Raw genomic sequence first — 25,153 nt, 5'->3', positions numbered from 1 at the left:
ATGAAAAGCTGTTCAACCTTATCAGCCATCAGGCAAATGTAAAGTAAAGCCACAATATGATACCACTATATATCTGCCAGAATAGCTAAAACAGAAACAACAACAACCAGAAAATGTCAAATATTGGCACAAGCAGAAGAACTCTCATACATTGCTGGTGGGAGAGCAAACTGATACACACACGCTACAGCACTGTTGGGTAGTATCTGCTAAAGTTGAATATAGGCATACTACCATAGGATAGCGATTCAACTTCCACAGATACGCCCAAAAGAATGCAGATGTGTGCTTGGCAAAAAACATGTACTAGAATGTTCACAGTAGCACTCATACAATGATAGAACGAATAACAATTTGTAGTATTTGTGCAATGGAAAACTACAGGGCAATGAGAACACATGATTTATAACTAAGCCACAATATAGATGAATCTCACAAACATAATGTTGAATGAGAAATGTCAGAAACAAAGAAGTACATACAAAATGTCCTATTTTATAAAGTACAAAAACAGACAAAACCCATCTATGCTGTTAGAAGTTAGGATAGCGGTTACGGGATGGGTGATGGGGGTGGTGAACACAAGAGGCCTGGGGTGCTGGGTAATGCTGCCTTGTGATCCGGTGGTTGATTACATGGGTTCATTTAGCTTGTGGAAGCTGACCAAGGTGTCATATATGGTATACACATTGTTCTGTGTACCTAGTATTTCTCTCAAATTATGAAATAATCAACTGCTAAAGGAGTCCTATATTCCCTTTTCTATTTGACTCACCTTTCATATTCTGTTGAAGGAATACACCTTCCTAATACATGAAAATATGCACAGTATTTAAACATTTTCATATTAAAAGCCTTCCATCAAATGGTTGCCTCAAATATATTCCATGTCACACGGCTCAAAATTTTCCATTATAAACCATCTGTTCTATGCAGGCCAGCCTCTTGTGCTTTTCCGCCTGACTTAGATATCCTTTTATTGCTTTTTACCAATCAGGATCAGTTTATTCAGCCCTAAATGAAGATTCAATTACCCACACCCCCATAAAGCCTTCCTGACTAGCCTCTTCCCAAAGGGACCTCATTTCTGATTAACATACAATTTTACCAGTGGCTACTCGATATGCTGCTACTCTTTTAAATTTCTACCTTACTTTTTTCAAAAGCAGACCACACATAGAAAAATAAAAATTTACGTGGAAGAAAAGTGGGGAGAAGTTTCACACAACACTGTACTGACCCACAAATCCACTTTATCTATCTCCTGGTCTAAACATTAAAAACTGCATCTTTACAATTAAGATCAGAAAAAGGAAAATACATTGAAAAGGAAAAATGAAGTATTTTTTCAAAAAGATTCTTTTTCTTTTCCCTACAGGGTAGACTGTCATGAAGCCTAAGAAGGTATGAAAAAGTATTAAAAATTATCATTAATTCCATTTGAATTTTCATTTAAAAATCCAAGATTTTGTCCTTAAAAATAAACAAAGGCAAGGAATACAATCTTTTTCAGAGGGAAATGAAATAACCTATATGTCCAATGATAAAATTATTGACATCATTTACTAACCTCTTATGTAATCATTTAGCAGAGTCACAAAAGGAAGGTAATAAAAACATTTTTTACTGTGTACCATACACAGCTGGGGGCCACGTCTGAGGATGCTGGGGCTTTCCCACCACACTGTCCCCCACAAGCAAGTCCTGGTCTTTGCTTAACTGTATTTGTTAAACACAAACTTTACCATCTCTCACACGTGTCATTATGAAAACTCTGTGTTGGGCTTCCTACGACTCTCCTGATCCTTTTCAAACTGCTCTTCACTTCACTTCACAGTGTTTTTTAAAACAATGACAACGAAAAAATCCCACAAATCTAATCATACCGCATCCCTGCTTAACAATGTCTGAGTGGATTCCACCTGCTTTCCAGTTAATATGGAAGCCCTTCAGCTAACAAGGGAGACCTCCCACGACAACCAGGACTCTCCACACCCTGACCTTCTGTCCGCTTCGGTCCTGTCTTCCAGTGCTCTTCCCTGCACGTCTTGTTCCAACCTTACAGGACGACCTGCAGTGCCCCACGTTTACCAAGGCACCTTCTGTCATGCTCTGTGCAATGCTTTTTCAACTGGCTCATCTCTACTTCTCTTCTTTTGTGCTGAAAACTGAGTTGAGGCACAACTCTGTCTATAAAGACTTCACTGAACCTGCCAGGCCAAGCACCCTCTCTTCCATGCAACCATTACACCCTGAAAATAACCTAAATGTTACTGGTCATTTCCTTGTGTGTCCCTCTCACTACACCAGAGACTCCCAAACTTTCTGAGTTCACGGCATCCTTAATGTCTTAATGATTTTTGCCACAGTGCCCTTAGTCTAAAAGAAATATCTAAAAAGCTGAATAAATATTTATATCTAACAACTTAATAAACATTTGAAAAAACAATACATTAAATAAAAACCATTCTATTTCTTTTTTAAATAACTAGTTGCAAGCTTGTCAACACCATATACATGACACCTTGGAATCACATGAGACCATGACACCCTCACTTCCTATTCCATGCAAATTTTTGTGTGGTGTTTGCTTTTTACCACAGTCACTACAGTACTGAAAACCCAGCTTCACAAAAATATGATGGGATTGAAAGGAATGGAGTGGAGCCTCACGTTAAACTGTGCACGACCTCAAGCTAATAGTGTGTACAGCATCCAAAAGATGTTGAGTATTACCACGCTTTTTCTGAAAGCATGGGCTGCCTGAGGGGCCCTGGCGCACATTTCGGAAGCCACCACTCTAAGCTGACTGAAGCGAGCGAGTAAGTCGTTTATTTCCAGTTCCTGGTACCGACAAGCCCTTAATCTTGTTAAATGAATGAAAGAGAGAATTAAGTTACAATTTCTTAGCATGCTATTTACCAAGCATCTAGAAAACGGCAGAATTGAGGAAAGAGAACTTTTATTATTCTATCAGAGTATATTTAAAAATAAACTAATAGGAAAAATTTTGTTTCCAGTGAATTTAAAGCCCTTCTTTCCCATTTTCAGAGCAATGATGGAGGTACAGCAAGTCTCGTTTTCTCTTTGATTACCTGGCATTAACGAACATGCATTTGCTCACTTACTAGACTTGTATGACTGGGAAATGATACAGAAGAAATAAAAAAAATATGACTCCTGTATCAAAAAGCTTTTAATCCAATTGGGAAGCAGTAGTAATCTGGCTTCTAAGAAATAGGCAAGGCTGGGAGGCTTTGATGCCAAGATACCTGCTGTTTCACAAGGGTTTGGTTTTTAGATCAAAATTTAACAAGAAAAATTTTATTATTTTGCCAGTCATAGTGTCAGATGACAACATAGGGTGGGGGAATAATACACATTGCCTGACCTTTACAGTGTGACAGTACCGAGATAACAGAAGGTGAAGTGGGCTGTGGAACTACTGAAGAAGAAAGAACACAGTCCTAGGACTTGAAAGATAGGAACGGCTGCTTGGAGCAAGTGATACCTAAGCTAGATCCCAGGTGGGAACAGAAGTGAAGTAGCAGCCTACTGCCAATGGAGGGATACATATTTATTCACAGAGGGTTAGAGGAAAAAAACATGATGGCCATAAAGATTACACGTTAAATGTAAACAATAAATTTTCTAATATTGTGTATTAAATAGATCATTGTCACTGAAGGAAATCATGAAACCATTATTTTTACAATGTTTAAAAAATCCAACAAGGCTTAGCTGGTGGCTTAGTAAATAGAGCCTTGGCCCAGCATATACATGTCCCGGGTTCAATTCCTGGTCAGGGCACCAAAAGAAGTGACCATCTGCTTCTTTCTCTCTCTTTCCTCTCCTCCTACAGCTAGTGGCTCAAATGGTTCAAGTGTGGCACTGGGTGCTGAGGATAGCTCAGTTGGTTTGAGCATTAGGCACTAAAAATAGCTCAGCTGATTCAAGCACTGGCCCCAAATGAAGGTTGCCAAATGGATCCTGGTTGGGGCACATGTAGGAATCTTCCTCACTATTTTCCCTTCTCTCCTCCCCTCCCCCCCAAAAAAACACAGTATAACAGCAAAAAGAATTACTTATTTATGGCTGTTAGGTAAGAAATCTATCAACAAAACTGCCACAATTCCTTACACTGTAATTCAGGGGTTGGGAACCTATGGCTTGCGAGCCAGATGTGGCTCTTTTGATGGCTGCATCTGGCTCGCAGAAAAATCTTTAATAAAAAAAATAACGTTAAAAATATAAAACATTCTCATGTCTTACAATTCATTCATTTCCTACTGCTCATGTTCATGTTGCAGTTGGCTGGGGGCAATCAAAGCTGTCCTCTGGTACAACACCAAATTTTTATTGGATAATGCGTAACGTACATAGATTGTTGTATGGCTCTCACAGAATTACATTTTAAAATATGTGGCGTTCATGGCTCTCTCAGACAAAAAGGTTCCCGACCCCTGCTGTAATTCTACGATGCCAGCAGAATGCTGTCAGTCAGATAATTAGGGAGATCAACTGCCTTCTGTGTCCTTTAAAAAAACTTTTTAAAGTAATAATTTCACAGTCATAAGGGAATCCAAAATGAATGTTTTATTTAAAAAAAATATATATATAAGGTGGAAAATTAGCTTGAGCTAGGAAGGAAGGTGCGGCTTACTGTTATTGCAGTTTTCTTTTTTTTTACTATATTTTTTATAGATTTTTATTTATTCATTTTTAGAGAGATGAGAGAAAGAGAGAGAGAGAGAGAGAAGGGGGAGGAGTAGGAAGCATCAACTTCCATATGTGCCTTGACCAGGCAAGCCCCGGGCTTCAAACTGGCGACCTCAGCATTCCAGGTCGACGCTGTATTTCACTGCGCCACCACAGGCAGGCGCTATTGCAGTTTTCAAGGCAAAAACGTCATTTAGTCACTGGTCAGAGTGATGCAGAACATTGATTTAACCCGTAATCTTAAGATATTCTATCCCTTTGTTGTAAAATATTAAAAAAAAATTTTTTTTGTGACAGACACAGAGAGACAGAGAGAAGGACAGACAGACAGGAAAGGAGAGAGATGAGAACCATCAATTCTTCACTGCAGCACCTTAGTTGTTCATTGACCGCTTTCTCATATGTGCCCTGACCAGGGGCTACAGCAGACCGAGTGACCCCTTGCTCAAGCCAGCAACCTGCGCTCAAGCCAGTGACCTCAGGGACTCGAACCTGGGTCCTCTACGTCCCAGTCCGAAGCTCTATCCACCGCACCACCACCTGGTCAGGCTGTTGTAAAATATTTTAATAAAAAACCAAAATAAATGAAGGTTCATTCAAAACCTTTTTATATTAAAAAAAGAGTTTTTTTTCCATGTTGCTACAATTGTGCCTTATATTTAGTGACCATAATGGGATAAAAGTAAACTGTCACATTTTTTAATGCTAGAAATAAACAGCTCTAAAGTGGAGCAAAGAATTTCTCCTTTTGTCTCTTTGAAGAAAAAATAACATTTATGAAAATACTGTTGAGAAAAAGATTGGCTCTTATAAAACATGCCTTATGGCCTGACCAGGCGGTGGCACAGTGGATAGAGCATCGGACTGGGATGCAGAGGAACCAAGTTCTAAACCCTGAGGTCGCCACCTTGAGCACGGGCTCATCTTGTTTGAGCAAGACTCACCAGCTTGAACCCAAGGTCGCTGGCTTGAGTAAGGGGTCACTCGGTCTGCTGTAGCCCCCCAGTCAAAGCACATATGAGAAAGCAATCAATGAACAACTAAGGTGCCGCAAAGAATTGATGTTTCTCATCTCTCTCCTTTCCTGTCTGTCCCTATCTGTCCTCTCTCTGTATCTCTGTCTCTGTCACAAAAAGAAAAAAAAACATACATTATATTGATAATTGGATATAATAGTATTATAAGTAAAAAGCTGCTGCAAGTAAAAAAGTAAATATATTAATCTTTAATAGTAATTATCCCTGGGTGGCAGGACTACAAAATTTGTACTTTGTGGATGACGTCAGAGTAATGGCGGGGTAGGAAGCGATACCGATAAATCTCCCCCAAAACTCAACAAGATCTTCAACCAGAAACAGAAAAACCTATACTTGGAGCTTCCAGATGCTTCGCAATACACCCAAAGGTATGATTGAGTGAAAAATTGGCTAAATATATAACCAAACCCCGAAGGAAATAGGGAGTAAGAAATGCTCCTCCTTCCTCACTAACCTAAACAGGGCGGCTTTCTCTGGTAACTGTGAATATAGAAACTGAGGAGGGCAAAGGGGGTGAATAGATCCAGGCTGCCGCAGCACAAACGGCCAAACCAGGCTGTGGCACAGAGATCCAAGTCGAGGAAAATCTGATCCTGTGGCAACCTGGGCAATACAAGCTAACACTTGCGCCAAACCCAAACAAAGAAAGAAAAGCAGAGCGGCCATTTTACCAGGTCTCCTGGTCGGTGCGCAGTTAGTGGGCGAGAATTTCTTCCTGGGAAAGCCACGCACGGGAGGGAGTGAGAACTAATTCCAACGGTGGAGATTTTCCGTGCTGGAGGGTGTTTCACTCAGAGGGAACCGCGGCCGGCCTCATATCCTGGTTTGCGCACGCAGATAAGGAGTGAGCAATTCCTCCGAGTGCCTCGGCAGTGCGCGCCCGTGTTATCGCACAGAGGGGCAGAGTCAGGGGCCTTTGTGTGGGCCAAAGCGGAATCTCGAGCCGCCCCAGCGCCTTGCAAAAGCCGCGCACAGGGACGGAGTGTGACTCAATTCCAACGCTACAACTTTTCCCTGCGGTTGGGGGTTTCACTCAGAGCGTGAGACTGCTGGCCGGATATCCTGGTCGCAGACAGTGAGTGAGAGTTTCCTCCAAGTGCCCCGGAAGTGGGCGCCCGCTTGTGTTACCGGACAGAGTGGCAGAGCCAGAGGTCTTTGAGTGGGCAGAAAGCCCGCCTGATTATGCTAGCAGCTCTGACTGACTGAGTCTTACCCAGAGCCCTGTGCTGAGTGGAAATAGAGTGGGGAGTTGCCAGCTCTTTGAGCCTCTTACTATCCAGGCAGAGGCAGCAGCAACCCCATAGCTGGATTATCAGGCTACTAATTAAGGAAGGAAAGACTAGGAGAAAGTCTCCAGGAACACGGACTCTCTCACTGTCGGAGCCTAAAAATGCTATTGAGCTTCGACTGCCAACGAGACTAAAGCACAATACATGACATTGCCATAGAGACTTATCAACTGCAAACCTCTACCTGAGCGTGCCAAAGGGGCAGAACCCGGGGTACAGAGTCACCGACCAGGAAGAGGGAGAGAAAAGAAAAAGCAAGAAGATAACCTCTCAAAATCAAGAATAATCTGCAGACTTTATAACCTATGCCATTTTATTATATTTGTTCGTTTGTTTCTCTTATCTTCATTCTTGATACTTTTTTTTCCTCCTCCAATTTGGCCAATTAACTCTCTACCGGTCTTACTCTCTCCTCTCCTTGAACTACACTACCCATAAGTGTTACATCTCCCATTATCTTTTCTCTTCTCTTCCTTTCTCTCTATGAGGGTTGCACTCCAAAACCCTTAACTCTCTCTCTCTCCTTTCTTTTTTCTTCTTTTAGTGGTTACCTCTTTTTTTCTCTCTCTTTCTTTTCTCCCTCTATATTAGTTTCTTCCTTTCTCCTTTACATCTCCTCTCATTCAAACCTCAATAACAAACAAATTATCTTATCTGGGACTCAAACCTATGTTTGTGGCATTTTGGGGGGTTTTTACTTCACCTTTTTAACTCACTAGCAGTGCTCTCATCCCTGGCTCTCCATATTATCTAGTTCTTGTTCCACTAAATACAATAGTAATTTTTTAATTTGCCCCCCCATTTTTCCATTTTCCTCTTATTCCTCTCATCATAACTCTTAGACAACCAACACCTAAAAGCAAATCATTTCATTCTTGACCCAAATTTTTTCCTTATTTGCTTTTTGTGGGTCCATACGCTCTTTTTTTTCTTTTTTCTTTTTTTTTTTTTTCTTTTTTTTTTTTTTTTTTTTTGCCCCTTTATTACTTTTCCCCAATTCAGGCCCTCCATCACAGGCATTGCTTGTTATAATTCACAGTCCACCACAAGATTTTCTCAAAAAAGAGGGGAGAGGAGAGGAGAGGAAAAAAGGAGGGGGGGAATAATTTCCTTTTCTTTAATTTTTATTTTATTTTTCTTTATTTCATTATTAATTTTTTTTAAAAAAAACAACTCTTTTCGATTTTTTATTTTTTTATTGTTTTTTTTTTAACTTTTTATTCTTTATTAAATCTCATTAATACTATCAACAAAACCACCCTCAGATGCCATTAAGGAAGAGAAAATCGAATATCATGGATACAAAAGAAAGAGAGGTAACACAGTTAGATGAGGAAAAATCTATGGAGAAAAAATTTAATATATTGGAAACCTTGGAGCTAAATGACAGAAAATTCAAGATAGAAATCCTAAAAATCCTCCGAGATATACAAGAAAACACAGAAAGGCAATTTAGGGAGCTCAGAAAACAACTCAATGAACACAAAGAATATATGTCCAAGGAAATTGAAACTATAAAAACAAATCAAACAGAGATGAAAAACTCAATTCACGAGCTGAAAAACGAAATAACAAGCTTAGCTAATAGAACAGGTCAGATAGAAGAAAGGATTAGTGAAATAGAAGACAAGCAACTTGAGGCACAACAGAGAGAAGAAGAAAGAGACTCAAAAATTAAAAAAAATGAGATAGCCCTACAAGAATTATCTGACTCCATCAAAAAGAATAACATAAGAATAATAGGTATATCAGAGGGAGAAGAGAGAGAAAATGGAATGGAGAACATACTCAAACAAATAATAGATGAGAACTTCCCAAGCCTGTGGAAAGAACTAAAGCCTCAAGTTCAAGAAGCAAACAGAACTCCGAGTTTTCTTAACCCCAACAAACCTACTCCAAGGCATATCATAATGAAATTGACACAAACCAACAGCAAAGAAAAAATTCTCAAGGCAGCCAGGGAAAAGAAGAATACAACATATAAAGGAAGGCCCATTAGATTATCATCAGATTTCTCAGCAGAAACTGTACAAGCTAGAAGAGAGTGGACCCCAATATTTAAAGTCCTGAAAGAGAGGAACTTTCAGCCACGAATACTATACCCATCAAAGCTATCCTTCAAATACGAAGGAGAAATAAAAACATTCACAGATACAGAAAAGATGAGGGAATTTATCATCAGAAAACCCCCACTCCAGGAATTACTAAAGGGGGTTCTCCAATCAGATACAAAGAACAAAAAAAAAACAGAGCCACAAGTAAAAGCTCCAAGAAGAACACAATAAAACCAAATTTAAACTGTGACAACAACAAAAAGAAAGAGGGGGAGAAGATGGAGATTAACAGTAGCAAAGGACGATGGAGTGCAAAAGTACTCACAAAATAGTTCGCTACAATGAACAGGGTAGGGACCCTTTTCATTACTCAAAGGTAACCACCATTGAAAAAACCACCACAGAAGCACATGAGATAAAAAAGATAGCAACAGAGGAAAGATGTATGGAATACAACCAAATAAAAACAAAAGATAGAAAAACGAAAGAGAAGGATCAAACAAGACACAAAACTAACAGAAAGCAAGATATAAAATGGCAATAGGGAACTCACAAGTATCAATAATTACACTAAATGTAAACGGATTAAACTCACCAATAAAAAGGCACAGAGTAGCAGAATGGATTAAAAAAGAAAATCCAACTGTATGCTGCCTACAGGAAACTCATCTAAGTAACAAGGATAAAAACAAATTCAAAGTGAAAGGCTGGAAAACAATACTCCAAGAAAATAACATCCAAAAAAAAGCAGGTGTAGCAATACTCATATCGGATAATGCTGACTACAAGACAGGAAAAGTACTCAGAGACAAAAATGGCCATTTCATAATGGCTAAGGGGACACTGAATCAAGAAGACATAACAATTCATAATATATATGCACCAAACCAAGGAGCACCAAAATATATAAGACAGCTACTTATTGATCTTAAAACAAAAACTGACAAAAATACAATCATACTTGGAGACCTCAATACACCGCTGACGGCTCTAGATCGGTCATCCAAACAGAGAATCAACAAAGACATAGTGGCCTTAAACAAAACACTAGAGCATCTGGATATGATAGACATCTACAGGACATTTCATCCCAAAGTGACTGAGTATACATTTTTCTCCAGTGTACATGGATCATTCTCAAGAATTGACCATATGTTGGCCCACAAAAACAACATCAGCAAATTCAGAAAAATTGAAGTTGTACCAAGCATATTTTCTGATCATAAAGCCTTGAAACTAGAATTCAACTGCAAAAAAGAGGAAAAAAATTCCACAAAAATGTGGAAACTAAACAACATACTTTTAAAAAATGAATGGGTCAAAGAAGAAATAAGTGCAGAGATCAAAAGATATATACAGACTAATGAAAATGACAATACGACATATCAGAATCTATGGGATGCAGCAAAAGCAGTGATAAGAGGGAAGTTCATATCACTTCAGGCATATATGAACAAACAAGAGAGAGCCCAAGTGAACCACTTAACTTCTCACCTTAAGGAACTAGAAAAAGAAGAACAAAGACAACCCAAAACCAGCCGAAGAAAGGAGATAATAAAAATCAGAGCAGAAATAAATGAATTAGAGAACAGAAAAACTATAGAAAAAATTAATAGAACAAGGAGCTGGTTCTTTGAAAAGATCAACAAAATTGACAAACCCTTGGCAAGACTTACCAAGGAAAAAAGAGAAAGAACTCATATAAACAAAATCCAAAATGAAAGAGGAGAAATCACCACGGACACCGTAGATATACAAAGAATTATTGTAGAATACTATGAAAAACTTTATGCCACTAAATTCAACAACCTAGAAGAAATGGATAAATTCCTAGAAAAATACAACCTTCCTAGACTGAGTCAAGAAGAAGCAGAAAGCCTAAACAGACCTATCAGTAGAGAAGAAATAGAAAAAACCATTAAAAACCTCCCCAAAAATAAAAGTCCAGGCCCTGACGGCTATACCAGCGAATTTTATCAAACATTCAAAGAAGACTTGGTTCCTATTCTACACAAAGTCTTCCAAAAAATTGAAGAAGAAGCAATACTTCCAAACACATTTTATGAGGCCAACATAACCCTCATACCAAAACCAGGCAAGGATGGCACAAAAAAAGGAAACTACAGACCAATATCTCTAATGAATACAGATGCTAAAATACTAAACAAAATACTAGCAAATCGAATACAACAACATATTAAAAAAATAATACATCATGATCAAGTGGGATTCATCCCAGAATCTTAAGGATGGTTCAACATACGTAAAACGGTTAATGTAATACACCATATCAACAAAACAAAGAACAAAAACCACATGATCTTATCAATAGATGCAGAAAAGGCTTTTGATAAAATACAACACAATTTTATGTTTAAGACTCTCAACAAAATGGGTATAGAAGGAAAATATCTCAACATGATAAAGGCCATATATGATAAACCATCAGCTAACATCATATTAAATGGCACTAAACTGAAGGCTTTCCCCCTTAAATCAGGAACAAGACAGGGTTGTCCACTCTCTCCACTCTTATTTAATGTGGTACTAGAGGTTCTAGCCAGAGCAATCAGACAAGACAAAGAAATAAAAGGCATCCATATCAGAAAAGAAGAAGTAAAGGTATCACTTTTTGCAGATGATATGATCCTATACATCGAAAACCCCAAAGAATCCACAAAAAGACTACTAGAAACAATAAGCCAATACAGTAAGGTCGCAGGATACAAAATTAACATACAGAAGTCAATAGCCTTTCTATATGCCAACAATGAAACAACTGAGAAGGAACTCAAAAGAATAATCCCCTTCACGATTGCAACAAAAAAAATAAAATACTTAGAAATAAACATAACAAAGAATGTAAAGGACTTATATAATGAAAACTATAAACCATTGTTAAGGGAAATTGAAAAAGATATAATGAGATGGAAGAATATACCTTGTTCTTGGCTAGGAAGAATAAATATAATCAAGATGGCTATATTACCCAAAGCAATATACAAATTTAATGCAATTCCCATCAAAATTCCAATGACATTTTTTAAAGAAATAGAGCAAAAAATCATCAGATTTATATGGAACTATAAAAAACCCCGAATAGCCAAAGCAATCCTAAAGAAAAAGAATGAAGCTGGGGGCATAACAATACCTGACTTCAAACTCTATTATAGGGCCACGACAATCAAAACAGCATGGTATTGGCAGAAAAATAGACACTCAGACCAATGGAACAGAATAGAAAGTCCAGAAATAAAACCACATATATATAGTCAAATAATTTTTGATAAAGGGGCCAACAACACACAATGGAGAAAAGAAAGCCTCTTCAATAAATGGTGCTGGGAAAACTGGAAAGCCACATGCAAAAGAATGAAACTGGACTACAGTCTCTCCCCCTGTACAAAAATTAACTCAAAATGGATCAAAGATCTAAACATAAGACCTGAAACAATTAAGTACATAGAAGAAGACATAGGTACTCAACTCATGGACCTGGGTTTTAAAGAGCATTTTATGAATTTGACTCCAATGGCAAGAGAAGTGAAGGCAAAAATTAATGAATGGGACTACATCAAACTAAGAAGTTTTTGCTCAGCAAGAGAAACTGATAACAAAATAAACAGAAAGCCATCTAAATGGGAAATGATATTTTCAAACAACAGCTCAGATAAGGGCTTAATATCCAAAATATACAAAGAACTCATAAAACTCAACAACAAACAAACAAACAATCCAATAAAAAAATGGGAAGAGGATATGAATAGACACTTCTCCCAGGAAGAAATACAAATGGCCAACAGATATATGAAAAGATGCTCATCTTCTTTAGCTATTAGAGAAATACAAATCAAAACTGCAATGAGATACCACCTCACACCTGTTCGATTAGCTGTTATTAGCAAGTCAGGTAATAGCAAATGTTGGAGAGGCTGTGGAGAAAAAGGAACCCTCATCCACTGTTGGTGGGAATGTAAAGTAGTACAATCATTATGGAAGAAAGTATGGTGGTTCCTCAAAAAACTGAAAATAGAACTACCTTATGACCCAGCAATTCCTCTACTGGGTATATATCCCCAAAACTCAGAAACATTGATACGTAAAGACACATGCAGCCCCATGTTTATTGCAGCATTGTTCACAGTGGCCAGGACATGGAAACAACCAAAAAGCCCATCAATAGATGACTGGATAAAGAAGAAGTGGCACATATACACTATGGAATACTACTCAGCCATAAGAAATGATGACATTGGAACATTTACAGCAAAATGGTGGGATCTTGATAACATGATACGAAGCGAAATAAGTAAATCAGAAAAAACCAGGAACTGTATTATTCCATACGTAGGTGGGACATAATAGTGAAACTAAGAGACATTGATAAGAGTGTGGTGGTTACGGGGGGGAGGGGGGAATGGGGGAGGGAAAGGGGGAGGGGGAGGGGCACAGAGAGAACAAGATAGAGGGTGACAGAGGACAATCTGACTTTGGGTGGTGGGTATGCAACATAATTGAACGACAAGATAACCTGGACTTGTTATCTTTGAATATATGTATCCTGATTTATTGATGTCACCCCATTAGAAAAATAAAATTATAAAAAAAAAAAAAATTTGTACTTTGTCATATATTTTTGTATTTTCAAAATTTTTAGAAGCAGTTTTTTCTACTTTTATATCAGAAGAGGTTTTTCAAAATTCAATTAGTTTCTTTAAGGAAGAAACTAATTTTCTAGCTACCATTTTCTAGTTGCCATTCCTTTTCTTAGTTTTGACAAGATCATAATGACAAAAAACAAATTAATGACAAAACAAAGATTTGCACTGTAAAATGAACAGATGAATTTTCCTCAAGGGAAAAATAAGTTATCATAGATCCAATGGTTTTAGTGAGTCAGAGAATAAGCCTTTGAAAATGTGGTTCTGTTTTAGATCTCCACTGCTTTGAGGTTTAATCAGAATCTCGAATCTTTAAGAACGTCTAAAAACTAGTTCCTAATGGTTTGGAGCAGGGACGGCACAAAGTGCACTGTTTCTCTTCCTTTGTTTTATCTGGATTAGCAGGCTTATTAACTGAGGACCAGTTCTAATGCACCTTCAACAAAGTAGGCAGAGCAGAAGAGAGCAATTACATTACATTATCCTGGTGTGCTGGGAGAGTGTTTAAGGGAGCTAGGCGAACCCCTAATAACCACACAGGTGCTCATGGCTGAAGCAGAAAATGAGTAAAGGCTAACAGGAGTCTGTCATCAGGCCTTCCCTGGAGCCCTGTTGGTAAGAGGAAGCAGGCAGCTGGAACATTCAGGGACAGAGATGCCTGGGGTTTCACACACAATCATTACCTCCTTTAATCCTAACTCAGCAGAGGAAGTAACAGGGGCCCATGAAGGTAAGTGTCCTGGCTAAATTCACACTTGCAGTGTGGGGGTTCACGGAAGGACTCTAACCTTGGTTGTAAGGATTCTTTCGGCTGGGGGAAGGGACTACGCGTAGTCAATGAGACCATACCCGAAACAATAAAACAGAAAATCAAGTAAACATGTGATCATCTCTTACAAGCTTTCTTATTTTCAAATGATAAATAGGTACAGCGTTCAAGTCTTACATAAAGTTCTTCAGATGCTTCTGGAGGGTCTGGAAGTAGAGAAGCCTTTGGTGGCAATTTGAGTTCATAGGTCATTATACTCCACCTGAAGGGAGAAAAATCTTTGGTCTAAAATTCTTTTTAAATTTGATAAACTAATTTTGTTTTTACCTCATATATAAAAATATGCACATATACTTATAAACTATGGTTTACTGTATCTAAAACGGCCAAATATAATTGAATGTAAACTGTACTTGAAAAAATTTAAAAAAATACAATGACCAAATATGGGAAATTCCTAAAATGTTGAATCCATGTTATTATTTCCATATCTTATCAATTCTCTGTGTATTAGTGACTTCCAAACTTTTGAATACAATGATCCAAAGTAAGGAATGCACATATCTAATACTTCCCCTTCTTCACCAGACACAATGATGCTCTCTGACATTTCTATTGTCTGTTTCACTTTTAAATAATGCTCATCATAATTCACTAACTAGATTATATAAATTACTAATGGATCACAACCCAAAGTTTTAAAAACAACATCAGATTAAAAAATGTATACAACCTTTTAAAAATTATGTCATTCCCCATGTCACAACCAGTCCTGCCAAGTCAGCTTATACATACATGAAGGGAAAATCAGCTAATTATCCCTTCCTTCTTAAGTTAAGAAGGGGATCAGAGAAAAATATTCACAGAAGTAATTGAAGCCAGTTTATTTCAATTAACTGTAAATAGTAATTTCAAATAAAGTAGTGAATCATTTAGTGTTAGAGAAAAGCAATCAACTCCAGATAAATTTGTTCATGCATCCAAAATAATAATTTCAAAATTTGGGAAGAACAATTGGGCATATAATCAATAACAGGATGTGAAATTAAGATTTTTACAAAGACACAGGTATAATAAAAGCAGTACCAAAACACATAAATTTTAAGAAAACTATTTCACATCTGAAGCCAGTGACAGAAGTTACGGAAATTCCAAGATTAACAGCAATACTTAAACAGAGCCTAGGCCCTGGCCGGTTGGCTCAGCAGTAGAGCGTCGGCCTGGCGTGCGGGGGACCCGGGCTCGATTCCTGGCCAGGGCACATAGGAGAAGCGCCCATTTGCTTCTCCACCCCTGCCCCCTCCTTCCTCTCTGTCTCTCTCTTCCCCTCCCGCAGCCAAGGCTCCATTGGAGCAAAGATGGCCCGGGCGCTGGGGATGGCTCCTTGGCCTCTGCCCCAGGCGCTAGAGTGGCTCTGGTCATGGCAGAGCGATGCCCGGAGGGGCAGAGCATCGCCCCCTGGTGGGCGTGCCGGGTGGATCCCGGTGGGGCGCATGCGGGAGTCTGTCTGACTGTCTCTCCCCGTTTCCAGCTTCAGAAAAGAAAAAAAGAAAAAAAAATTTTAAAAAACCAAAAAACAAAAAAAACAGAGCCTAGTGTCCATTCAGACTAATGTCTTTGCATAAAAATCCAAATTCCAAGAAAATTCTCTAAAAGATGTATGTTATATGTTAGGATATATAAACTGAATAGTTACTTGCAGGTACTACTCAACTGTTGACATGAATATACTATAAAGAAATATATAGGTCCTGGCCAGTTGGCTCAGTGGCATAGCATTGGCCTGGTATGTAGATATCCTAGGTTCGATTCCCAGTCAAGGCACACAGGAGAATTGACCATCTGCTTTTCCCCCCTTCCTCCTCCATTATCTTCTGCTCTTCCCCCCACCCCTCCATTCCTACAGCCAAGGCTTGATTGATTGGAGTAAGTTGGCCCTGGGCACTAAGGATGGCTCTGTGGTCTCTGCCTCAGGCACTAAAAATAGCTTGGTTGCTGAGCAATGGAGTAGGGTCCCAGATGGGCAGAGCATGGCCCCATAGGGTGGCTTGCCAGGTGGATCCCTGTTAGGTGCATGCCTGAGTTTGTCTCTCTGCCTCCCCAGCTCTCACTAAAAACAAACAAACAAAACAACAAAACAACAGGGTGGGGCAAAAGTAGGTTTATAGTTCATATGAAAATAATACAATAATTAATAAATAATAATATAAGAATAAACACTGTGTCGTGTACTCACTACTGTATATCTGTGCACAAACAGCTATTCATTCATTCATTCATTCATTCATCCATCCATCTATCCATCCATCCATCTATCCATGCAAGAAATGTGCAACATCTCAAAGTGACAGACAAAATTTCAGGTTCTAAAAATATAATAATGAGTAAAACTTCCTTAATGAAGTTTATATTCTAGTGTACAAAACAGATCTAATACAAGCAACATATTAAATAATTAAACCTTGCAAATATCTAAACAGAGAGAAGCACAAGTGGAAACATGAAAGTCAAGTTCCTTATGTCCTTTGACTTCCCCGGTCAAAGGACAGTTAAAGAAATGGGAAATTCACCCAAATATCTTAAATTCCTTGTACCTTCCATGCTGTACCTCCTTTCCCTTGACTGGAAATGATTGGGGCTGAATAAACAGAGAAAAGTGGCAATATGAACCAGGAAAGGATGCACGCTGGTACCAGCTAAACAGAGTTAGAGGCTGAAGGTAAGGACCCACCTGGTGCTCGTGTGCATTAACGGGGAGAGTGCACCACTGAGGGAAGACCTTGGCAACTAGAGTACAGATTTTGGTTTAGAGTGCCAGTTCTACCACTTATTAGTTATGTGACACTGATAAAATCAACACCTCCTGAGTCTTTTTACATGTAAGATAGAGATGATAATAGTAGCTATCTTTAGGTATACAGTGATGATTAACTGAGATGACACTCTACCTAGTAAAGTGGCAGACAGACAAAAATGTCATTCTTATTCTTAGTGTCTCCAAAAGCCTCAGTTTCTCTCTTTGTAAGATAGTCATAATAATGCTTTTATTAGCCATCCTACAGTGTTGTTTTCAGGATCAAACCAATTTATGTATATAATTTGGATATTATATAATTTGGATATACATATATATACACATATATATTATATATATATGTATAATTTGTATATTATTAAACAGCAATATTTTCACCTAGTCTTTACAAAGTGTATTCTTAAGTTAGTAATGAAAAGCCAGGAACAACTTCTGTTACCATATATTTGACCCCTTTTATATGGTGACTGAAGATGATTTGACTTTGGGTGGCTGGCACACAATGCAAATATACAGATGATGTATTATAGAAATGTACAATATTATTAACTAATGTCACACCAATAAACTGAAAAAAAATCAATTAGAAAAAAATATTTTAAAGCAAGGAATGAAATATTATGTTTCTAATACTGCCCTTTGTTTAGGTTAAAAAAATCTAATAGGTTGTTTAATCCCCTTTTATTTTTATTATTTTCTTCTTATGTTTTTTAAAGGTCTGTATCAAAGAATTTCACAACAGGGGCCCTATTTCTCTGCTAACCAGCTGGAGAAGTTAATGACTAGCTGCACTTCCTAGGATATGAGAGTGCAGTGTTTAACCTTGCAATAAAAAAAGCCCTTTAAGACATCCTGTGTGGTTTGGTGAGCACAGAACTGGGCAGTTGTCTGAGAATCACCTCTGGGCTCCTTTAAAAACTGGACGTGAATCTCCTTTATTTACCCAAACTACTGAAGTATCGCTCTCAGTTACAGAACTGAATCCCCTAAGTTACAGAAATGTCTAACCACTATGCTGTACCACTGAAACTAATATAATATTGAATGTCAACTGTAAATGTAATGGAAAAAATTTTCTTGATAAGAGGATTTGGGATAAACAGAGAGATGCTATACAGCCCAGCTCTCTTTTTAAATGTTCTGTCAGCAAAAGAAGCAACCATTACAGCATAACCTTATGACAGGCAAGGTTACAATTAATTAGGTTATAGCTCATTTGAGAGCAATTACGTTTTAGATTGGTGGCTCCCTGATGAGATTTTGTTATTTTCGGGAAGAGTTCCACAGATGGCTAATCCTATCAAAGTTGTTTTGATTCATGCTAGCTCTAGTTTATAATGATATTTTGACATTGGTCTTCTACTTAGGGGGGTGGTAAGGTGGGGTTGGGGAGGTTACTGCTAACCAAGTCCTCTTGTTCCTTATATCCAAATTTTAAACACGTCCTCCACAACACTCAGGGCACACACATTGTGACTTCCTTTTCATATGCGGAGCATTTAGAGAGAAAGCAGTGAAGAGATGGTCAAGGAAACCAGGAACAGTGAGAGTTCCTTCTGGTGAAGCCACTTCCCTGTTTCTGAGAAAGGGTGATCTTTTTTAGTATTTAGACCTTTGTTGATCAAATTCATCCTATGACACTCATCAAAAGCTTCCCTCCCAAATTAGCTATTTAAGCTTTCTTCTGACCTGAATAGCAACGAAATGTAATATCAGTATAGCCCTCTATCTTTAAAATAACGGGTTCATTGGACTAGTTTTCTCAGTTTTTCTTACAACTCACTCACTCAAAAAATATATATTTATCTCATGTCTACTCTCTGCTGGGCTCTGTTCTGGATCTCAGGGGTGAGAGAGTGGACAAGACCAGAAATCTGCTTGCAAGGGGCTTCTAGTCAGTAAAATTTAAATCATCAAAATAATGACTTCAGTATGCCACTTTCAAACTAGGATTAGCATTCACTTTTACCTGTCCAGCATTTTGGTACTGGCGCGTTCCAGCTTCTCTAGTATCTGGGGAAGTTGAGTGTCATCATCGTAGGAACCTCCCCAGCCAAGAACCCTGGCAAGGTCATTTCCAGTGCCCAGAGGCAATACTCCCAGCTGACACTAGAAGAGAGGACAACAGGGAGACCTCAGACAAGGGTGAGAATCAGGGGTTACTACAGTTCTACACCTCTCTGCTCAGCGGTTAGTACACGTTCGTGTAGGCTAGCAATGCAAAGAATTAGTACTTGCCTGTTTATTCAAGTTGAGCTTATCGATTTCTGACAAAACCCAACCCACACTTCCATCTCCTCCACAAACAAGAATCCGGAAATTGTCAAACTTCTGGAATAATCTTAAACTGAAAGTAAAAAGTATTTTATTTTAATATAAATAAAATCCATTTGCCCTAATACTTTGTTATTCTGCATTTGTTAGTATTCATGTTCAGAATAAATATAAGAACTCTTACATATTAATTATACTATAAAGTTAACTTAAGTATAGTTTTAACTCAAGTAAACCTCTTAATCATACAGAGAAAAGGGGATTTTAAGTAGAAATGGAGGTAAAATTCAAAGGAAAGGGAAGGAAAAAATGAGGAAACAAAAAGCAGCAGAACCCAGGAAGGAGAAGAGAAGTAAGTGGTACGAGACAGTAAAAGTAGTGATTTTTCTCTTTCCATCACAAGGTATGTTATTTCCGTAAGCACAGCAGATTACAAACCAGGGGAGAGGTGGAAATCCAGGGCACTGGTGCTACTACTGCGTGACACTCGAGGCAGTGCCTAAAGAGATCCACCAAACCTTGTCAATGTATAACCTTCCATACTCCCCATCTGTGTTTTCCCCTTCGCTTCTCCTAGTCTAAGGTCAATCCTTTATTTCTTTCTTCCTTCTTCTCAACTTTTGATACGTCCCACCTCCTTAATGTACCCTCGTTTACCCCACGTATTGTGGACTATCTAAAAAATATGTTAAAGAGGCAATCTCAAAAAGTCTAACAAAGTTCCTTGGGTGGGAAAAACTAATGTCAAGAATATGAGATATTGGAAGGATGAAGGATTATCAAACAGATGCACTAGAATGGGAGACAGAGCTAACCAGCAGCGGAAGAGACAGAGGTGAGGAGAGGGGCCAGAGAAGAAAATGCCAGGCCCCCAAACAAAGGAAAGCGAGCATGTCCAAACAGAATAGGAAGGAGCTGGGTACACATGATAAAGACCAACACCCATGTGGCCAGAAGGGCCTGAACTTAGCAAGAAAAGGGCAAGGGAAATAAGAAGGAAGACACTGAAGGGACAAAAGTCAACAGAGGCACAAAAGAGAATGAAGAGAGAAATACAGAAGACAGAAAAGTGTTAAATTATAAAACATAAAAGGCCTTTTCAAGCCCTGGTGTCTAAAAGTCCATTTCTATTTTTATGTGCATGTGTTAAGGTGGCGGTGACACCTAGGGAAAGCTGAGCTGGCACTAAGTAAATCATATAGAGATTGCTGGGCTCTGCTTCAAATGACACAATGTCACCTCTCCAACAAAAACCATCTACATACACTATAAAAGTATTCAAAGTGCCTCAAGGCATTTTTTCCTTTCTGAAAATATTATTTTAATTTTTTTCAGATTTTATGGTAAATGACATTCCAGAAAGCTGAAACAATCAACCAACAAAAGTGTTTCTTTGCCATTTGTATGAAGTATGTCTGAAACCCTTGAGGCACTGACCTAGAAACCCCATAATAGTATCTGTGCTTTGGTACTGTGCTTTTTTTGTGTTATATATAAATCAATAACAGCCTTACACGCAAAGCATTTTCCAAAGCTATTCTGAATTTCTGTATTTACACATTTACCTCTCAGAGCTAAGCATACTATGAGTGCTTATTTGATATAAGATATAGTCTAAAACACTTTTTTTTTTAATTCAGCGAGAGAAGGGGAGGCAGAGAGACAGACTCTTGCATGCGCCCTGACCAGGATCCACCTGGTAAGCCCACTAGGGGGCAATGCTCTGCCCAACTGGGGCATTGCTCTGTTGCTCAGCAACCAAGCTCTTCTTTAGCACCTGAGGTAGAGGCATGGAACCATCCTCAGCACCCAGGGCCAACTCACTGTAATTGAGCCATGGCTGCAGGAGGGGAGGGGGGATAGAGAGAGAGAGAGAAGAAGGAGAGGGGGAGGGGTGGAGAAGCAGATGGGCGCTTCTCCTGTGTGCCCTGACCAGGAATTGAACCCAGGACATCCACATGCTGGGCCAATGCTCACTGAGCAAACTGGCCAGGGCCCTAAAACACTTTCTATATTAAAAAGATAGTTTAAATTTACAATTACAACTTTTTAAAAAAGGAGGAGTAGGAAGATCAACACAGAGATGTCTAGATGAACCTACAACGTTCATAAACTGAAAAGCCAGACATATTTCGTGCTCAGAGCTACATTTCATTTGAAAGAGATTTAGCAATAATCAATTACCCTAAATAAGGCCCTCCATTCATTAAGTCAAACACCTGAGCCGGATTTAGTAATTGTTTAAATCGCCGAAGGAACTTGACACCCTGATTATCTCCACTTTTAGAATTGACGAAAACCAACAGAGGACTAACACAGAAGGAGAACGTGGCTCGACAGAAACCTGCAAGAAAAGAAGACAGGATCAGTACGCACAGCTTAACACCTGAAGGTTAAAAGAAGTTCAGAGGAAAGGAGAGATTTATAAAACTAAAGAACAACGGTTATTCCTTTAACAGTAAGTTATGAAGTAGCCCCCCCCCCCCCCCCCGCAATGGAGATAGGCTTATAATTTACATACTAAGAATGTTATTTTAAAAAATGTGCTCTATAATAAAAAATCATAACAAAAACGGGTAAAAATATTAATCATAGGTAATTTGAGATACATGACCTAACTTAACACTTAAATATAAGAAAAGCCAATCACAGTCTGTGTTTGTATTCAGTATAATACAATATTGTTACTGCTCCTTGATGAGGCCTGAGCAAATATTTTAAATTTATAATAAAGAAAAGAATCTCGACCTATCAGGACTTATAGAGGGAGGACTTTTAATAGCACAGGTTTAAAAAAACCCACATGTATTGAGGCTTATATTTTATATCTATAAAATCTATTAGCATAATTCATTAAAAATTTTGAAAATCATAATGCACTTTATAAATGCAAAATATTAATAGTATATGGTAGAAGCCTTTCATAATAGGGTTTGCTTAGAAGAAAGTTATTCATTTGGCAATTCAAAATTAATGTTGCAAACAGGTTCCTCTGTAGTTACAACTAAGTTCTAAGCTTCTGGAAAAAGTGAATAAACTTATAGTAATATAAGTACTGCAACTTACAGTAATATAAATTCCTGCAATGAAATGATAAGAAAACATATTTCTAAATAAGAGATATGCTAATGGGCAGTTTCAATTATGGAGGGAAAAACATGAAAAATTAACCCTTTCAGATTACATTTCAGTACAGAATAATCTTATTTTATTTGCTGAAATGTAAAATCTAAAAGTATTACATACAGAAATTTCACCAATGTATTAACAGCTATGTTAAATTTTAATTTTAAAATGTTCTTTTAAAAATTAAATGTACTGCTCAGCAATTTAAACAGAACTAGTACTGTATATAAAAACTAGTAAGAATAACCAGTTAGAATTATAGTTATTCTAGGAAAATAGATGTATGTACTGTCAATAGCCAGGAATACACGTACTCACACTGCTGCTACTTACCATCTGAGTCAGTGCTGTTCAGTGCAATTGGAGGTATGATGGACACTTTGCATTGGCCAAGAGGACATATAGGATGGTATAAGTCTTTGCAGGCAGTGTGCACCTAATAATAAACAAATAAACTTTTGGGAATCATAAAAACAAATCGATATTTAATCAACACAAATTATTTCTAAGAAGCTGATCATTTGAGGATCAACTATGTCACAAAATTGTTCAGTAATTCATAAATTTCATGACACAATATTTATGCTTCTAAAGAATGGGCTAATCATTTTAGAAATGGGAATTTGATTTTGTATAACTTACTTTCATGACTGTCTCAGGCAAGTCATCAATAAATGCTCGTGAAGGCAAGGAGAGGGAAATAAAAGAGTGCAGAGGAAGGGAAGGACAGAGAGAGGAACAGGACGGAGGAAGGAGAGAAGCAGCTCACCAGTATGTGTCAATATCACTGTCCTTTTAAAAAACTGATGACATCTACCTTATAAAATTCCCATAGAACTTAATGAAAATAAATATGTCCACTTTTTCTGTAATGATCCTATAACTTTTTACCCACACCTCTTATTTATTACATTTTCATGTTATTATAGTTACAAGTATAGCCAGCCCTATTTTTTCAGCTAGACCTCTGGACTTATAAGGAAAAGGAAAAGGTCCTATTATTATATATTCATCTTGGAAACTGATGTACATAACAAACACTCAATAAATGTAGAAACAAAGTTTCAAAGTCACATAAGATACTACCTAGAACAAAAACCACAAGACTAGCTTACTTACTAAGCAGGATCCAGGCAACTGAGAATACTTGTACTCAGCTCCTGAGCCTTTAAATGTTCTCACCAGGAAAAGCAGACACTTCATAACACACTTACTTGACATGGCGTTATTTCATTAGTCCTTTAGAAAATTGGCATTTTAATTAAACATGTATTTATCTAAACTTCTTGGAAAATAACTGAAATTTAATAGTAATTCTTATCCTGCTGAGGACCTAATTTTATTAGACCATTTCCTAATATGAGTTATCATAATTTACAATCCAGATAAATTTTAGAAAAACAAGCATGCACTGAGAGTTTCAAAAATAAAAATAAATAAAAATAGAGCAAAACTAAAAAGCGTAACAATGCTCAATGACAAAAGTGGAAGATAAAATTGTACATTCACTATTTTTACAGAAAATATAAAACTTATGTCCTAAGGATGGACAATAGCTGGAAAAATTAGGATGTGACCCCTTAGGGCTGGTTTGGTTTTTAACTAGATGACTATGTTTAGACATTAAATATTCTGGTGTTAGAAACTCATATTTTAGTCTACGACCATACCACCCTGAACGCGCCCGATCTCATCTGATCTCGGAGAAACTCATATTTTAAAGGCAAGATAAAACACAAGCAGATAAATGCGAGTGTACAGGAAGTCCAGATGACGAGGGGTACAGCAAAGGCAACAGTGGGTCAGAAACCCACCCGTCTAAGCGAGGGGGTGGGGCAGGGATGATCTCAAAACAAGGGGGTGCTGAAGTTTGCCAGGAAAAAAGAGGCAAGACATTCTGGAATGCCCTCTTCTATGATCTGCAATAATATGATCAGTGAAATCTTTCCAAGGTGGGGGTGAGTAGAGTGAGCAAATTAAAAACCTTATTTATTCCTACTGTTAAAGTTATTAAAGTTTAAAGGTCCTAAGTCCTCAGTCTCATAAAGTTAGTCGAGTTTAAAACCTACTGACTAAATACAAGTAGAAACCTATACACTACAGGTAAAGACAATTTATGCTCTTTAAAAATACTTCAGCACATGTGATCTTTCTTTTTAAAAAGTTAGAATAAAACAGCTGAAGTTCTTGAAGAAGAGAATTAGACTTCAGTGAGTGTGGACTAATACAAATAGCAGAAGGTGTATATATTACTGGTTGTCCCCCCAAAAAAGAAATCTTAGGTGGGATGAAAATTTTAAATTTTGTTTAGGGAGCACTCCTTTAAAATAAGAAACGGCAAAAGAAGGTCTTAGAAGCTGGGGTTGCACCAAAACTCCAAAGAGAGGGAGTCTGTTTTAGTATAGTCTA

General features: G+C 37.9%; 1 protein-coding gene across 5 annotated transcripts in view; it reads right to left on the bottom strand.

The window, feature by feature from the left end:
• Positions 1-25,153, bottom strand: part of DGKH (diacylglycerol kinase eta) — a 236,050-nt gene that overhangs the window by 59,558 nt on the left and 151,339 nt on the right. For all 5 annotated transcript variants that reach the window (XM_066234070.1, XM_066234074.1, XM_066234073.1 and 2 more), the window contains 5 exons: positions 23,078-23,180; positions 21,803-21,962; positions 19,583-19,691; positions 19,314-19,453; positions 14,707-14,791 (listed from right to left, as the gene is read on the bottom strand). In XM_066234070.1, coding sequence (XP_066090167.1) covers positions 14,707-14,791; positions 19,314-19,453; positions 19,583-19,691; positions 21,803-21,962; positions 23,078-23,180 — 597 coding nt within the window. The remainder of the gene's footprint in view (positions 1-14,706; positions 14,792-19,313; positions 19,454-19,582; positions 19,692-21,802; positions 21,963-23,077; positions 23,181-25,153) is intronic.

Source organism: Saccopteryx bilineata, chromosome 6, assembly GCF_036850765.1.
Source record: "Saccopteryx bilineata isolate mSacBil1 chromosome 6, mSacBil1_pri_phased_curated, whole genome shotgun sequence".
Classification (NCBI taxonomy): domain Eukaryota; kingdom Metazoa; phylum Chordata; class Mammalia; order Chiroptera; family Emballonuridae; genus Saccopteryx; species Saccopteryx bilineata.
The sequence above is the reverse complement of the archived record's forward strand: the minus strand, read 5'-3'. Positions and strand labels throughout refer to the sequence as shown.